Raw genomic sequence first — 18,684 nt, 5'->3', positions numbered from 1 at the left:
TTCAACATCTCTTTACTACAGTTTCTTCTTATTTACATAGAGAAACTAATTTACAAAGCATATCAGCATATCCTCCGAGGACGTGTTGTTTGGGTGTGATGTACACTGTCACCGTAGAGAGTTTTGAGTGTGACGGAGAGTGTGAAAAATGTGTGTAAAGACAAGTGTGATACATTCGTCTCTAGGCTTAACAGAGAGGGAGACAGGAGGAAACCTGAATCTCCCTGCATGCTTCTTGATGTAAACACCACCCACTTCATGTGCCGGGTAGGGAGGAAGAACCAACCTTTCAGAGTGTAGGTACGGAGAGCCACAGGGTAACTAAGTGAAGGGCTAGCCCATGCTAGCTGCACCTTTGCTGAAATGGTTCTTGGTTGCACGGAACCTATTCAGAATGTTTTATTCTGTAGAAATGATAGTCATGGCTTTACTCTTAATTTTGTGTGATTGTCAAAGTAATGCATATTAGATTTGCTAACCACAGGAGAGTATGATAAATAAGCAGCGTCTCTAATCCTAATGCTCCCAGATTCTGTTAGTTAACATTACATCTCAGTCAGTCTGTCCATCCTGTTTTTGTTTCTTCTTTTAAAATTTATTTATTGTGTATGGGTCTTTTGCTTGCATGTATGTCTGTGCACCACATACATGCAATGCCTGTGGAGGCCAGGAGACAGCATTGTGCAACCCCTGGGACTAGAGTTATAGAATGTTGTGAGCTGCCATGTGAGCGCTGGGAATCGAACCCAGGTTCTCTGGAAGAGCAGACAGTGTTCTTTAGTACTGAGCCATCGCTCCACCACCCTTTTTTGTTTCCTTTAAAACTTGTGTGTGCTTGTGTGTGTTTGTGCATGTGTGCATATGTGCATATGTGTGTGTGTGTGTGTGTGTGTGTGTGTGGGCGCGCGCGCATGCGCATGTATGTGCATGTGTGTTAGGGGCTGACTCACTGATGTTAGAAGACGTCCTTGGTTGTTGGACCTCCTCACTTTCCATCTTGTTTGCTCAAGGATCTCTTGTTTGCCACTTCATACACGGGGGTACCTGGCTCACGAGCTTCTGGGAGTTTCCTGGGGTTCTCCTGTTTCCACGTCCCAACTCACCCTAGATGCATTGGGGTTACAGACATGACCTACCACATCCAGCTTGACATGGGTGCTGGGGACCTGAACTCAGGTCCTCACACCTGTGCAGCTAGCAGTTTACGAACTGAGCTGTCTGCTGAGGCCTAACTTGTTCCTGTTTTTTTAATGAACACAAAGCTGAAGAAAACAGCTGATGTTAAAGTATGCTGCACAACCAGCTGCGCTTTTCAGAGGCATTTAAACCGATGCTCGTCCGGACAAGAGACATTCGAGATAGTCGTGTGTCACAGGGAGAAAGTGCTACGGTGCTCTGAGCTACTGAGAGTACACTGTTTTCTTCTCTGACAGTCTTGAAATATAGTAGGGTGAACTCCCATCTTGTGGATGACAAGGACATGACCCTCTTTACTGCCCTGCTGGTCTCTGACAGGTGGACAGACCCCGAGCACGCTTTTCTGAGGACTCACTTCTCAGATTGGCAGAAAGAGCTGTTGGTTAGAATATGATATGAGAGAGACGTTGATTAATCCCTTCCCCTACACTTGCTAGAGGACTCAATGCTAATCTCTCCCAAAGAGTGGGAGACTCTTCAACTCCTCATCTTTAAATATTAAAGTCATTGTAGAAGTCTGCTCCGACTAATCCAGAATAAAGACAGGAGAGATTAATGTCACCAGAGTGTCGTTGGACATGAATAAAGCATTTTAAATGAGCTTAAATCTAAGAAGCAGATTAGGCAGAGGTGTATGTGTCAGGTTGGGTGGGGTAACTTGTGTGTGTGTGTGTGTGTGTGTGTGTGTGTGTGTGTGCAGTGTGTAGGAGCAGGAAGAGGAAGGTAGGAGGTGGGAGGGAGGGGAGAGGAGGCTGAAGGTTTAGATTTTTGCTGTGACTTGATCTCAATGTAGGTACTGCTGTTAGATACAAGCGCGAGCGTATGTGCTCGAGATGATTCTAAGTGACAGAGAGCTTGCGTGGCTTGCATTAATACTCAGCACCGGGGAAAGAAACAGAAAAGGCAAGGCCATGCTTGCTAGATTGACTAAAATCACATCTTGTTGAGTTCAGTGTTTCTCAGAATATTTTTGTGTGTAAGTGCATGTATACACACATAGGTATGTACACATAGGAACATACGCCCAGGAGATTTGGGCTTTTTCTCTTCTCCATAAGATGTAAGAAGGTATCGAGAATTGAGAAAATATTTTCTGTGCTGAGCAGTTTGATTGCAAAGATAACTAGTTCCTCTGACAAGTGTGGTTGCATTCATGAAGTGTAAGGGCTGTACTGCAAGTGGGGTATAAAGGGTTGTTTCCAGGCATCAGTGGTCACAGCAAGGCTAGCAGTCAGTCACTGATGGACCAACAGCTCTTAATCTGTGTCAGTTCCTCTGTGCTGGGAGAAGTCGCTTTCCTTCCTGCCGGATAAAATCTGACTTCAAAGCCCGAGGCACCTTTCAATCTGGGGTTCACATTCCTTGCCATTTTTATCTCCCATATCATGCAATTCCTGAGATTATCATGGGATGGATAAAAGTTGTGCCACGTATGGGCTTTTCAGATAATGTGTATGTGCGGGTTAGCTTTTTGTCACTTTGATACAAAATAGAGTCATCCGAGAAGAAGGAACCACAATTGAGAAAATGCTCCACGGGATTGGACTGTCAGCAAGTGTGTCATCTTCTTGGTTCATGAAGGATGTGGGAGGGCCCAGCCTACTGCTGTCCTTGAAGTGGGGGTCCTGGGTGGTATAAGAAAGGAAGGTGAGCAAGCCAGGCTGCAGCATCCCTCGGTGGTCCCTGCTTCAGTTCTTGCCTCCAGATGCCTGCAATGAGTTCCTGCCTTGGCTTTCCTCAGTGACGGACTGTGGGGTGGAAGACTAAGCCAGATACACCCTCTCCTCTGCAAGCTGCTTTTTGGTAACGGTGTTTATCACAGCAATAGCAAGCAAACCAGGGCAGTGTGGCTCCTCAGAGACTGTCTGCTACTTTGTGCCTGGGGCCTTATGGGTTTTCTCTGTTGAAATGCTTTGCGGTCAGCTGATGCCGACACTCACCTACTTGTTCCTTTGCATTTCCTGTTACACAGTGAGGTCCCGGAAGAGCCTCTCATTTTCAGTATGGTGTGGGGAAAGAAAAACGAAGTGGTGCCTTAAGAGGTTTGAAGTGAAGGGTGAGCCCAAAGTTAGCAGGCGCCTTAATTGAAAATGTTTCTTCGTAGCACCGACATTTTAAAAAGGAGTGTTTTATTTTTTATAAAACCAAAATTCAAGGCTGCCATTTTTTTGGTTTGTGTAGTATGTGAACGTGTGTGATGTGAACATGTACATTTGTGTGTGTGTGTGAGGGTATGGGCATGTGTGTGTGTGGAAGTCAGAGGAAGACGCTGGGTGTCTTACTCAATCACTCTCTGCCTCCTTTCCTTGAGGCAGGGTCTCTCTCCGAACCAGGAACTAGGCTGGCCACCATCAGGTCCCATTGATCCTCCCACCTCCACTTGCCATAGCCCTGGGGTTACAGACAGGTGTGCGTGGTTACACCTACCCTTTTTTAATGTGGGTGCCGGGAATTTGAACTCTGATCCTCATGCTTGCCAGGAAACACTCTTTTCCACTGGGTCGTTTCACTAGCTCTGTGATAGGTATGTATCTCTATATAGATATCTCATATGCTATATATTACATATCATTATAAAATCACAAATATATATATATTATACTTACATATTTTTGTGATTTTATATATGATATGTAATATAGAGTCATATGTAATCACAAATATACATGTAAATATATGTTATATATATTTGTGATTATATATGATATGTAATATATGGCATATAGTAACCATGCAGTCAGCGGTTTCAACAAACAAACCAGGACAGGTTAACTACAGCCCAAGTCTCTAGTGGAGATGCATATGTTCAGCTTTTGTATAGCTGGAAATCTTAATTTCCTTTTCATATCTGGAAGGTAGTTTTGTTGAGTTCTTGGTTTATAGTTTTTCTTTTTGGCGTGCTGAATATATCAACCCAATTCCCTCTGGCCTGCAAAGTTTCTGATTAAAAAAAAAAAAATTCACTGCCGACTTCCCGGAAGCTCCTTGTATGCGGCAGGTTACTTTATTCTTGGTGCTTTCGATATTCCCCCTGTGACTTTTGACACTGTAGGATGTGTCTGGTGTAGATCTCCTTCGACGTCTCCTGCTTGGAGTTTGTTGAGACTTTGAATTTGTATGCACATTTTCTTTTCTTTTAAATTTGGGAAGTTTGGGCCGTTATTGCTTTATATAATCTCTCCAATTCTCCATTGGCATTGATTTCTCCTTTAAGACTCCACAGTGTGTGAGTGGGTCCACCTGACAGCGTCCGTAGGCCTCCAAAGCTCTCACCATGTCTCTCCATTCATTTTCCTCTTTGGAACAGCCTGTCCTCAAGTCTCTTGCTGCCGTTGCTTTCTGCTTTTAAAGCGTTTTGTCTTGGTTGATAGTCTCATCCTGTTCATGTTTCAGTTCCCTGAGTTTATGTAGTTGTTTGAATGGCTAGTTGGACATTTTAAAAAAATAATTATTTCAAATTAATTGTCAGGTAATTCATATGCCTGTTTCTTTAGGGTGAGTTTCTAGACATTTATTTAGTTCTATGACTGGGCCATTTCCCCCACTGCCCTGCCATGTGTATGTATGTCCGTTTGTCCGTCTGTCCATCTGTCCTGTGATCTTTCAGAGATTTGGCTCTATGAAACAACGACCACCTCTCCCATTTGTCATGGGCTGGCTTACACAGCTCAGCTGGGAGTGTGGTGGCCTCTGAAACTTCTTCTGAGCATCTCTGGGACTGTATATATGATTTCCCAGATGCAGAAGGCTGCCCTGTCATAGAGCCCAGCCTATAACCTCTCGTTTTTGCTGGTGGTTCCACAGACCCTTAAGGGCTGTACCAGCATGCTGTGCTGGCTTTAGTTCTCAGCGACCAGCAAGCATCCAAGTATACTGTTTCCGTTCCCCAGAGTACGTCCTCAGGAAGGCCTGCTAGAGCCACAATATCGATGCACATTTATCTCCTTTCTCTCTTCTGTGGGAGAAGCAAGCCTTTGTAGTTTTCGACCCATTCTGCCCCACTGTGCTAGTTGGGAGGGAGCTATCTGGAGTGTGATGGCTAATTCAGATGGATTAAGGATCACTTGGGGCAGTAGTGAGGGACAGGTTTAAAGGTATCTGTAAGAGCTTTTCCAGACTGATTGAGCTAATCTGGGGAAAATCTGTACTGAGTGTGGGTGGCACTATCCCCTGGGCTGAGGTCCTGGACTGGAGAAAAAAGGAAAAAAGATGAAAGCTAGCGGAGTGCCTGGATTTTCCTTTCTTGTGAGCAAGTATCCTCCCAATGGCCCAATGGCACACAGCCAGATGTTTCCCAGCAAGACAGATTATCCCATGAACCAGGGCCTGAAACACACCTCTCTTCCAGTGGGGCACAGTGGTGCATGACTGTGCTTCAGCTGTTGGGAGCTGGAGATGGAAGATCAGAATTTCAAGGCCAGTCTCTACCACACAGTGTTTGAGGCCAGCCTGGGTTATATGACACCCAGTCTCACGACAAACACCAGCAATAATAACCTCTCCTTCCTTCAGCTGCTCATGTTAGTAATTCTGCCGCAGCAACAGACAGTTCTTCCTACAGTGAGGAAAAGCGGCGTGCTTCACTGGCTTTGACGTGACTATTCTTGGCTCTGCCGTCACTTGGGTATACTCTTCCATCTCTTAATTGGTTTCAGGAGGTCTCACAAAGGCAATTTTGTTTGTAAATTTTTGTTCAATCATTGTCTTTTTGGGGGGTGGGGTGAGAGCTGGAGGCTTCCTGTTCAGCCATCTTATATCATTCTCAAGTGTAACCCAAATCTCTGTTTTATGAGATGGGGATAATTAATATTGGTAGAGTTTTGATAATTAAAATGATAGAAATGGTAACCCATCTGCTCTCTGTCCCTCCTGGCCCCTGTCAGGGGCTCAGTACCTATTCCAGACTTCTGGCTTTGCGGTCTCCTCGTTTGCCTGCCTGCCTCTCTGTAGCAACCGTTGCTAGAATTTCTAGCAAATGCTTAGCACATGCCATTCTACATATCCCTGTTATACATGTAAACTCCTTTATAACGATATTGTAAATGGGTGATATTACAGTCCCATTTACATGGGAGGAAATTGGTTATAGAAAGTCAACAATTTATTTAAGGTCAGGAAGCCGAAACTGGTCTCAGATCCCATTTTTAAGAGGCATTTTGCTTTTAAGCAGAGGAACTAACTGCATTTATTGTCATGGAGCAAGTTCATGTTAGGCATATAATGAGAGGGACTCTTGGTCCGGATTGCCATGAAATAAATGTATTTAGATGTTAACTGAACTGTAGTCCTCTCAATTGCGAATTAAGAGTTTCCAACTGGGCGTGGTGGTGCGTAGCTTTAGTCCCTCCCTTTGGGAGGTAGAGGCAGGTGGATCTCTTTGAGTTCAAGGCCACCTGGTCTATAGAGTTCCAGGACAGCCAGGGCTACCTAGTGAGACTCTGCCATGTGGAAAGCAGCACTCCTCCTCCAAAGAGTGCTAATTTCTTTTTTAATTGTTTTAATTTTTAAATTTTATACGGGAGTACAATGCATTTTATCTACATTTCTCCCAGCTCCTTTTATGTCCCTCCTTCCCTTTCAACTTCGTCTTCTCATCTGTAATTATATAGGTGTATATATACACATATACACACACCCTACTGAGTCTAGTTAGTTTGCCCATATGTACATGGGTGTATGGCTGACCACTTAGGCATGGACAACCTCTCAGGGGGATTGTCGGTGAGGAAAACTGACTCTCAGATCAGACATTGTGGGTCATCACTAGCTTGTCAACTCATGGACCCTTCCCCCATCCGTGCAGGAATGTAGACTGGTGTGATCTGGTGCAGGTTTTGTGTAGGCAGCCGGAGCTGTCGAGGGTTCCTGGGCGCAACATCTTCACCATGTCCAGAGGACAGCAGTTTTCCCTGACCTCTGGTCCGGGCAGTCTTTCTGCCTCTCTTCTTGGTTGTTTCCCGAGCTTTGGGACAGGGCTTGTATTATAGATGGTCTGTGTACAGATGGACACTCCACAGTCACTGGTTCCCTACCCCCCGGCCAGCTGTGGTTCTTTAGGATAGCCTCCATCTGCTGCAAAAGCTTCTTTGGTAAGGGATGAGAGCTGCATTAATCTATGGGCATGAGAAGTAAGTATTTGGAAGGCAATTAGAAACTATATCACTCTAGCAAAATGGTTGTGGTCGCTTCTTGAAGAGGCATTTTTACATTGTGAAATGAATATTTTTTAATTCAAACGATTGTTGTTTATACTGTATAAACTCTACATAGTTAGGTCAATCTTAAATAGAATCTTTTGTTTTAACAATAATTATTCAATTATTATGGATATCATTTCATGTTAATTTTAGATGGTAATTATGCTGCTGAAAGTGTCTGTAATTTATATATCAGAATGCAAAGTCTCAAGAAAGATGAGTGTTTTTGACAGTTGCAGGTAAAAGATGGATTGTGATCACGTTGATGCCCCATTACCTTTCCTTTCCCCTCTCCCCGCCTACCAGGATCTTCTTCCCATCGAGTGTCCCTCCTGCCCTCATGGCTTGCTTTATGTTATTTTATGCAGATAGCCATGGAGATGAATTTTGTGTGTGTGTATATAAATTTTTTTTTCTTTTTTCAGGACAGAGTTTATTCAAAGAGGCAGAATTTCGATCACAGGGGCTGGATTTCTCAACTGCATTTTGGAAACTTTTGCTAGTACCTTCTTAAGACATGGAGCCCAGAAGGTAAGCTTGCTTGCACTTTGAACTAACATTAATTTTAAGAAAACATGGAGGAATCAGTTGGGTATTGAATAGGACAGAGTAAAAGAGTATCATGAGGTGATATTAAAAAAAAGGGAGTTAATGAATAAATATATCCACAAAATTTCTCTTAATAATTGTTATTTAAATCCAAAGTTTAACCAGGCTAAACCAGTCTGAATATGTTCTAAGGAGCGCGGCACTGGGTTGTTGAGATTAATGATGTGTTCTTGGCTTAGTTGAGGGGGTTTCTCTCATGGATCCAGACTGGTTTAGCCTACGCTGGAAGGGAGTAGTGGAACTCCTAGAAGATGTGATGTCACTTTTACTCACTGAGAAATTATTGTGCTTGTTTCCTGCTAGACCACAATATGTGCATTTGTTAAAAAAAAGAAAAGAAAAGAAAAGAAAAGAAAAATACCACCACCACCCTCTTATCTGCAAAACTGCAGTCTCAAAGTAATGCCCCTGGTGGAAAAATTAATTTTATCACTGTGTCTCTGACTGAGTTGACTCCTTGTTCATCTATTAAATCCTGTATTAGGAAAGCCGTAATAATAATAATTAAGTATAATTGTTTTGCACACAAGTCTATTCATCAAAAGGATGGAATCCCTTTTGGGAGAGATAATATTTAAAAGTTGAGTTGAGGTTTCTTATTATTAAATTGGCTACACATAGTCATTTGTAAAATAAAATAAAATTTTATCCGGTGGTCCCTATGAAAACAGATAGCAGGCTGTATTCATCATGGAAATTATCGCTTACTTCACTTTAGATAAATACATGTTGTTCATTCACCCAAGTGGTTTTGTATTTTATCTGTCATCAATCTGAACCTTTTAATAGTTGTTAATCATATCTTGATCCTGTAAGATACATGAAGTGGTCTGCATTCCCATTTTATTGGTGAAAGGTGATTCAATAAGTACACCCAGTATACTCCTGTCGTCTCCCCTATCATCTTTCTTCTTACAGGAGAGTACCTGCCTTGTGCTAGGTGCCGTGTGAAATGTGGGTGTGGTGGTTTGAATAGTATGGCCCCCATAGACTCATGTTTGAATGCTCAGTTTATAGGGAGTGACGTAATTAGAAGTATGGCCTTGTTGGAGTAGGTGTGGCCTTGTTGGAGGAAGTGTGTCACTGTGGGGGTGGGCTTTGAGGTCTCATATGCTCAAGCTATGCCCAGTGTGGGACTCAGTTCATTTCCTGTTGCCTGTGGGTGTGGAACTCCCAGGTCCTTCTCTTGCACCATGTCTACCTGCATGGTAGCCTTGCTTCCCACCATAACAATAGTGGACTAAATCTCTGAAACTGTAAGCCAGCTGCATTTAAATGTTTTCCTTTATAATAGTTGCTGTGGTCATGGTGTTCTTCAAGGCACTAGGAATCCTGACTAAGACCAGGTGCTAAATGTATTTATTCGGTCATAGAAATAGTGAAATGTAGGCTCTAGACTCACATCCCATCTTTCATTGGCAAGTGTTCACTCTTCTTCAAGGCCCCAGGTAGAGGCAGTAAAGCCCTGACCGTCTCAGCCCAGTGACCTTCACATGAATGGCTGTGCTAGGACAGACTTGCGTTGTGTCCTACGCTTCTTGTATCTGTTGGTTGCAAGTGACAGAACACACTCGAGGTTGGTCACTGGAATGGTGCAAGGGTGCTGAGGCTGGCTGCTGGCTTCAGGAAGAGTTCCACTGAGATGGAGCTTCTGAGGACCCTTGTAGGATTCCTTCTCCAGTCCCGCCCTCCTGGTCTGTAGAGATGTGTGTGCTTCTTGGTTCTCTTCTTCAGTCAGTCTGGTTCTCTCTGTTTAGTGGAATGTGGGTCTCGGTGTACGGATTGAATAGAGTTCTAGCCAATGAAGAGACTGACTGCATCTCTCTTCTTTCTACCAGCAGAATGGCTGTCTTTCTTCTTTTTCTTATGTCTCTGGACGAAGAGGCCCTTGTTTGCAAACAGGTCAAACAGGACCAGGGCGTTGAATGGCAGCTGTGCAAACATGACCTTCTTCTCTGCCGTGACCGTGGGGATCGGGGATGCGGTCACTTCTCAGAGAAAGGGCTTTGGGGGAAAATATTCCCAAAGCATTTTTGTTTCTACAATGTTCTCACAGTACACTCTGTACTCTGTACCCTAATGGGAAAGAGAAGAGGGACACACACACACACACACACACACACACACACACACACACCACACACACACAGATCCCTTTCTCTCCTTCTCCTTCTTATCCCCCACTTTCCCCCTGCCCCCACCACATGCTGTGCAGGCCAGAAGAGGATGTTAGGTGTCTTACTCTGTCTCTCACTGAACCCGAAGCTAGATTGCTGGTCAGCAAGACCCAGCCATCCTCCAGTCTCCCACCTCCCTACCAAGCTTAGGTCATAGGCATGCACGTGTGTGAGTGTGAGTGTGAGTGTGTGTGTGTGTGTGTGTGTGTGTGTGTGTGTGTGTATACACGTATGGCCAGCTTTTTATGTGGATGCTGGTATCTGAACTCAGGTTCGAATGCTTGCACAGCCAGTACTGTTATTCACGGAGCCATGTCTTCAGCCTCAGCTTTCTCAGTCTTGACCCTGATTGCTCCCTAACCTGTGATATTCTGGGTAGCGCCTCGCATGTGTGTGCTGAAGTGAATAGGCAGGAAGTAGAATGCAGAGCGGCGCATCGTTGGCCTCTTAGGAATATTCACGGGAACAAAGCCAACAAAACCAGGTGACTCTAATGCTTTAACCTGGTGAGCCCTTTATTCTTCTTGATTATGCTCGGAAGTAAGAGAGTATGTTTTTCCCCACTGGCTTTTCTAACTTTGCTTTCTGAAGAGGCTAAGTTTAATTAGCTTTTTGGTTTTAGAAGGCAGCCATGCTTAAGTGTCTTTCACCTCTTACCCACGCGAGGCTGTTTTCTAGGGCCAGCCTGCCTTCCTGGTAAACCTCACAGCCGAGTCTGCATAACTGGCTTCTGTCCAAGTGCTCTTGCCGGTGTGTGTGTGTGTGTTAGGTGACTGTATTTTCATTTTCGGACTTTATCCTTGAGGCTATTTAGTGGTGTCAAAGGGGGATCTGATAGCGATCCCCCCCCACCCCCGCTAGTAAAAGCAAAACTAGACACTCAAACTTTCTATCTATGTTTGTAAATTAAAGCCAGGCTGTTGGTGTCGGGCTGGAGGTGAGGTCACTTGTGTTTCTGGGTCTCCAGGGGCTTGTTCAATTGCGTTTTTTCCTTTTCCTTCACTATTCCAGTGCAGTTTGCAATTGGGGCTCTTTTGGACACATGCTGGCTTTCACATACCCATCAGAAGCCGCCCTCTCCTTGGATTAGATGCAGTGGTTATCAGCGTTGCTGATTTCCCTTGGGTGCCAAGCCTCAGGCATGCCCAGGCAGTGGTACAGGTTGTACCTAAGCGGGCTGCTGTGTACCAGCCCATCACTTTTGTGACCTGGCAGCACTTCCTCTGCCCAAGGTTGTTCATCCACCAAAGAGGTATTTTTACGCATTCCTGGAGATATGAGTGAAAACTGTGAGAGTCTTTAAGTTGAAACAATCAGGTCACATATAAATCATGTTCTCTTCGCTTTTAAGAGTTAAAAACATCACAATCACAAGCTTCTCTGTCATACTTTCTACTTATCATCACCTCCCTGCCAGCCATGTGAACATGAATCGTGCTCATAACTACATTTTAAACTTTATTCAACCCCACAAGCATCTTCTGATGAGCCGTGTGCTGGGCATATTGGGTAGAGTGTTGGAGACACATAGATACGAGACATCATTCACAGGATGGAGACTGCCTTGTGCAGCTTTAGTTTGGGGTATGTTGCTGAGGATGGGAAGCATGGCGGACAGTGATTAAACATCTGCTGATGCTGGGAGTGGATAAAGCCTGCCTTCGTGCTCACGTTCAATACTCTGAGTCCGAGGAGGGTATTAACAAGGCAGCTCGTGAGGATGAGAGTTGCAGATGACAAGCTCTAGGCCTTGCATGAATTGCGTGTCCGCCTCTCTGAGCAACTCAGTGAGTTGGGATTTTCTGTTCTCATTCATTTGCACAGGGAAAGGGAAACTGAGGTGCCAGTCGATGGGACAGTTTTCTCAAGGTTACTAAATTAGAAAGTGGGAGAACTGGAATGTGATCCAAAGCTCGTCTGACTGCAGAGTGTGCCCTTGGTCTCTAACTCTTACAGTCCCATCTACAATCTCTGCACTTGAACCATGTGTGTGTTGAGGGCAGTGTTATATGTCTAGGATAATCAAAACAAGGGGATGTGAGTACAGCGAGGATAAAAGAATGTAAGAAGAGGGAGCTGGGTTATGATGGAAGAACATGGAACAGCAGAAGAATAGGAGATGATCATTTTTATAGTTTTAGGGGCAGATATCATTTGCTCAGTCAATAAAGGGCTTATCACAAAAGCATGAGGACCTGACTTCAACCCCTGGAACTCATAAAAAAGCTAGGTTTTACTCCTTGGTGCTGAGGAGGTAGAAAAAGGTAGATCTTTGGGACTTGCTGACCAGCCAGCCTAGTTTCCCAGTAAACTCCAGGCCAGTGGGAGACTTCGTCTCAAAAAACAAGGTGGACAGCTCCTGAGGACCAACACTGGGGGTTCATTTCTTACTCCACACGGACATATATCTGCACACACACTTGCACAAAAATCCCAGCACGGACACACATGCACAGACATAGACACACACAGAGATGCACAGACATATACAGACACAAACATACACATTCAGACACACACACACACACATATAGAAACACACACAGATGCACAGACACAGACAGACACACATCACACAGACACACAGGCAGGCAGACAGACAGACAGACAGACAGACACACACACACACACACACACACACACACACACACACACAATCTTTGAACTTTTTGGTTAAATTTATTTGTGAGTGACTTTCTTCTTTGTATTTGCTGTAAATGGTTCTCTTCAAAGTGTTTTAGTTAGTTGCCCATATAAAGAAATACTATCATTTTGTGTATTAACTTTGTATCTTAAAACTTCATTGAATTTATTAATTCTAACATCTTTTTTGGGGGTGGATCTTTTAAGGGTCTTTATACGGTAAGATCATGTCATCGACAAACACACATTTTTTTCCTTCCTTTCCTGTTTGGATGACCGTTATTGCTTCCTCTTTGTCTAACTACTAGACTTTAAAAATATGTTTTTTTTTTCTCATACAACTTTATGCATAGCAGCTATATTTTTTCCGTTACTGGGTATCTTTTTCCAGCCTGTGTTGAAGAGAGAGTCCATATACACTAAGTTCTCAGCCCTTGAGCACTAGAGAACATATGGCATGTGTCTCAATTTGAGAGGCATCACATAGATGTGTAATGGAATGTGAGCATAGCCCATTGGTATACAGTATCAGAGAGATACTAGGTACATGTTGTTTTAATCTGCAAAGTTGGGGTAATTTGTTACACAGCAATAAATAACCAATAGAGTGAGTTTGAAAAAATCATGCAGCCAGATATAGCCAGGCCTTTTCTTTCTTTCCTAAATAACCCCGGCTGTCTTGGAATTCACTGTGTAGACCAGGTTGGCCTTGAACTTACAGAGATCCACCGCCCTCTGCTTCCTGAGTGCTGGGATCAAAGGTGTACAGCACCATACTCAGCCTAGCCAGGGTTTTTCAAATGTTATTTTGGATCACATGTATTAGACCAAAACTTTTTTGACAGTAGGGAATTATGATCCATTGTAAAACTGGATTTTTAAAAAAACCAGAGTAACAAGCTCACATCCTAAACTGTCATGTTCAGATTTTTTAGATATAGCATGCCCAAACCAGACCTTTAAAGTCATGTTCAAATGGTCTGACTTGCCTACAGTTGTCTCTGTAACAAATATTTCACACACTCTTGAATTCCACGTCTGCTTCAGCCTTCTGATCAGCGTGATGAGAATAAGGATGGCACTAATAACGGGGCCTTCTGCAAGAGTGGTTGAGATAACAAATTATTTTATCACACATTGAAAAATGTATTTCACAAACTTAAAGAAAGAGCACGTCTGTGCGATCGGATAATGAGAACTCTGCATTCCTCGGCATTTGTAGTCATCCCTAACCACAGAGACGAACTGGCTAAAAAAAGAACACTGCATGGCAAGATTGTTATCACCCATATTATCTTCCAAAGCCTCTGTGGAGAAGTGAAAAGTGAATTCTGGCCTCAAAAGAAGCCATGTGGGAGCAGCTCGCCCCCAAGTTGTGATCTCGGTTTGCCTTTTTGCCTTGTGCTATTTTGGAAGTGGGGTGGTGGGGTGGAGGAGCTGGTGGTAACTTTGTGGGGGCGGAAGCAAAGCTCCTCAGGATCCTGTTCTTTGTAGTATAAGATGCCCTTTCTCAAGGGAGTGGTGTCAACGAGAGGAGGCAGTGGGTTTGGGGAGCCAAAATGCATTCTCTGTATGTAAACTAGAGTCAGAATATGCACACAGATCCTCAGTGTGTTTGAGCACCACGGTTTCATAATAAGGAGAGCAGTTAGAAGGAGGCGGTGTGAAGCAGCCAGTGTCTTCTGGACCAGAGGTCTGCTGTAGGACTAGCTGGTCCTGAATGGTCGTAATTGAGATGTATAGCTTCCATAGTCACGCAAGGATGGGAAAATCTCCGGCATTTTGAGCTGATCCCTGTATCTTAAGTTCCATTCATTGCATTAACAAGAGTCTATTTCTAACATGCATTATGGTAGTTAATCAGCCACCAATTTCACCAGTGAAAATTCAGTTTTAGCATGCCTTATGCTAATATCCTTTCAAGGGTAAAGATAACTGTAATTTCTAGAGTGAGATTGCTGATTAGAATAGTCATGCCATCCACTGGACTGTGAGGCCCACGTGAGGGCACTGGCTGTCCTCAGCATATGACAGGATGTAACACATACATGCCATAGGACTACCTTGTGCATGCTGAACTGCTTTGAAGTAAATTGTAGACACCCTAATAACCATATACAAGTATCAACTCCTGAACTAAAAGAGTGTGCTGTGCTTTTCAAGGACTTTTTTTTTTTTTAGTATGAAATGGGATTCTGGGCGTATGCTCAATGTAGTGAGTAAGCGTGAAGCTTTATAGAAAGGCTCATTGGCCACTGGTCTGATATTCTAGATGTTACACTTTACAACCCAGACACCCAGCTTTTCATCTGTTTATTCCATGGAGATTGGAAAGGACTAGTAAGTCTGTGAGCATGCTTGGCATATATTAACCTTCAATAGTCACTAGTATTAAAAGATGTTTTCTGACAAGAAGTGTAGTTATAGGCAAATAACTGTGTGTGTATATGTGTGTTTGTGTGTGTGTGTGTGTTTGCACAGACACACATGCACATGTATATGTAGTGACTCGTTTTCTGTCCTTCCAGCCAGCTCCCAAATAATGACACGGAGACTTATTATTAATTATGAAAGCTTGGCCTTAGCTTAGGCTTGTCCCATTAGCTCCTATAACTTAAATTAACCCATATATTTTTTTTTTATTAATCTTCACTCTAACACGTTGCTTTACCTTTCTTCCATCTTGCACCTCCTGTTTCCTCTCTGTGTCTTCCGCGAGTGCCTAGATTCCTCCTCCTCCTTCCTCTCTCTTCCCAGAAATCCCACCTATCTCTCCTGCCTAGCTATTGGCCGTTCAGCTTCTTATTACACTAGCCACAGCACTACACCTTCATGAAGTGTATAAACATCCCACAACATGTGTATGCACGAGTGTGGAGGCAGAGGCCAGCCTCTGGTGTTACACCTCAGATGCCCTTCACCTTGTTTGCTGACACAGCATCTGTTGCTGGGACCTGGGGCTCCCTGGGCAGGCGAGGCTGTCAAGCCAGTGAATGGCAGGACTATCCGTCTGTTTGTGCTCCCAGCACTGAGACTACCAGTGTACACCACCATGCCTGGCTTTGTACAGTCTATTCTGAGATTGAACTCCGGTCCTGTAAATAGCCTTTTAAGTACTTACTTGAGGAAGATTTTGTTGTTATCTTGTTTTGTTTTGTTGTGACAAGAATCTCTCTATGGTGGCACCCTTGGCTGACTCGGAACTTTCTATGTAGCTTAGTTGGCCTGAAATTCATAATCTTGCCTGAGCTTGCTAGTGCAGGTTACAGGTATGGGTCCCCATCACCCACCTAGATGAGATTTTAGTTATCTTTGGAAATCTTTTGACAGTTAACTGAGCTTGGCTCTAGATGTTATTGCTTCTCCCTTTTGCTTAATTATTGGCGTGGGTCCCAGAACCCTGATTAGGAGCAGCGAGGGAATGAAGAAATGACTTATAAACAGATATAGAAAAGTTGGGATCTCTCTAATGAAGAAGCCACAGCACTCTGGGAGCTCAGTGTATCTATTACATGCAGTTGAACAGGAAGGCAGGGCTATTTCATATGGATAAACAAGGAGGCAGGTTTATTATATAGAGTTGAACAAGGAGGCAGATCTGGTTCATCGCTGTAGGAGCAGTTTCTGTAGGGGAGCAGTCCCCAGGCCTTAAACATTCAGGAGGAGAACGCCATGGTGGGTATGTTTTTCCAAACACATTGTCAGCATTTTCACTCAGACCAAGAAAGGCTTTGCTGAGCCTCAACTAGGGAAGGCTTTGCTGTTCCCCTGGGTCTGAAGCATTGGAGTCTTTGTTATGGCTGTGCCCATGCCAAACACTGCTTTGGGTCTGAAGCATTGGAGTCTTGTTCACTCAGCGTCCCTTCATCCTTTCTTCTCTCTCTCTCTCTCTCTCTCTCTCTCTCTCTCTCTCTCTCTCTCTCTCTCTCTGCTATTGAAGATCAAGCTTATGGCCTTGCACATACTCAGTAAACACACTTTCAGTGAGCTGTGTTCTCAGCCTCAAATATTATTGTAGATATACAATGGTAAAGGAAAAGTTTGTGTTGTTTCTTTCGAAACATTTTAATCATCTTCTTAAATCACAAATATTTTTATCAAAATACGGTGAAATATAAACTGTAATTCTAATAATGTATTCCCCTTTAGCCTGTTGATGTAGCTCTTTCCATGTGTCTCTGTGTGTTTGCATAGGTATAGATGAATTGTTTTTATATTTAAAAAAGTTGAAATTATTCAGCCCAATGTTTTCATTTATGGGCATATTGTCAACATTTTTCTTTGTCATCACTTATTTCTGTATTTTTTGTTCTTTAAATTTTAAGATATGCTCTCACAAATAGCCCAAGCTGCCTCAAACTCTTCATAGCTCATGCTGTAGTTGAGTTTTAGGCCCCCTGCCATTGCCTCCCAAGCACTGGATTACAGGTGTGCATGGCTACATCTAGACAGTACATATTCCTTGTACTGTTTGCATAATACCCTTTTTTGTATAATAGCTTTTATTATTGGTTTCTTCATTTTCCACATTGGAAATAGTGTTGAGTCAAATCCCTGAGTATAAATACTTCTGTACATTTCTGATTGCTTCTAGGGTTAAGACCTTCTGTGCGTACTATCAAGTTCCTTTCCAAAAATAATTCTGCCAGCTTATAGCTTCTTCTACCAGTTCAGTACTAGGCTTGTCTGAATTGAATGAATGGCTTGGGGTCTTAGAACTGTTGGCCTGATTATTTATAGCTCCTAGAATTGTGACGCAGAAGTAAAATTGCCAGCTCTACCCCTCTGATTATCTATTCTGGAAATGATAACAGTTATTGATTCTGCCAATGCCACATTGTTTGGCCTCAGTCCCCCTCTGGGCTTTTATGTTGTGTGACGTTGATGTGGTGTTGTGTGAATGCTGAGTTCCTTAACTGAGAACTGTGCGTCCCATGTATACACTTGCAGAGGTAGTCACAACTCTTGAAAAGGGGAATGTTTTAAAGTCAGTAATCCCAAGAGAGAGGAACAGAGCAAGAATTAGCGTCATTCAACCACAGATGTTAAAGTTACAGGCGTATCATGAGGACATAGACTGAGGACCGAGGACTTCCATTTCCTGCTTGCTCCTGTGCATCCTTTAAATATTCGTTATGTTGCTTGAGCCACTTGACAGACCAGATGAAATATGCTCTCTCTTCAGTGCCGGAAGTCTCTTCCCAGCTCTTTTTGTTTTTTCGAGACAGGGTTTCTCTGTGTAGCTTTGCGCCTTTCCTGGAACTCACTTGGTAGCCCAGGCTGGCCTCGAACTCACAGAGATCCGCCTGGCTCTGCCTCCCGAGTGCTGGGATTAAAGGCGTGCGCCACCACCGCCCGGCTTCAGCTCTTATTTATGTCTGGTGATAATGCTTTTGAATCCCACTCTTGAGTCCTCAACTGGACCACTTCAGGTCACAGTAATTCATTTGATGCTGTGAGAATAACAACTTACTTCTAGATGGCTCTGTCTTCTTGAATGGCCCCTCCCTCTCCGCTCCGCTCAGTCTGTTGTCACAGAGTCCCCCGAAACACCGCCTTCCTGGGGAAAACATCTCAGGGTCAGAGATCTCTGAGTCATAATAGTTTTGTTTGTTTATTTGTTTGTTTTGCCTTGACTGTGAGGCCTAGGAATCACAAATCCCCAGATGACTCATTTGAATTCATCTGTTTGTTATAGACTTTGCTCAGTGCGGTAGCTTTCGGGATTCTCATAAGTCTGGGAAATTTGGGATGTGTTTTTTTTTCTGAAATAAGGTGAAAGCTGGGAATGTAAGGCTTGTCTGAAAGGCTAGGAAGTGGTTTCCTGAGGTTTGGGTGTGTGTGGGGGTCCTTGTGTATAT

General features: G+C 43.6%; 1 protein-coding gene across 6 annotated transcripts in view; it reads left to right on the top strand.

Annotated features, from left to right (window-relative positions):
- Positions 1 to 18,684, top strand: part of Prelid2 (PRELI domain containing 2) — an 80,974-nt gene that overhangs the window by 37,150 nt on the left and 25,140 nt on the right. For all 6 annotated transcript variants that reach the window (XM_076555105.1, XM_076555107.1, XM_076555108.1 and 3 more), the window contains one exon: positions 7,820 to 7,925. In XM_076555105.1, coding sequence (XP_076411220.1) covers positions 7,820 to 7,925 — 106 coding nt within the window. The remainder of the gene's footprint in view (positions 1 to 7,819; positions 7,926 to 18,684) is intronic.

The sequence above is a fragment of the Peromyscus maniculatus genome, chromosome 19 (genome assembly GCF_049852395.1).
Source record: "Peromyscus maniculatus bairdii isolate BWxNUB_F1_BW_parent chromosome 19, HU_Pman_BW_mat_3.1, whole genome shotgun sequence".
In the NCBI taxonomy this organism is placed as follows: domain Eukaryota; kingdom Metazoa; phylum Chordata; class Mammalia; order Rodentia; family Cricetidae; genus Peromyscus; species Peromyscus maniculatus.
This window is presented reverse-complemented; position numbering and strand designations above follow the sequence as displayed.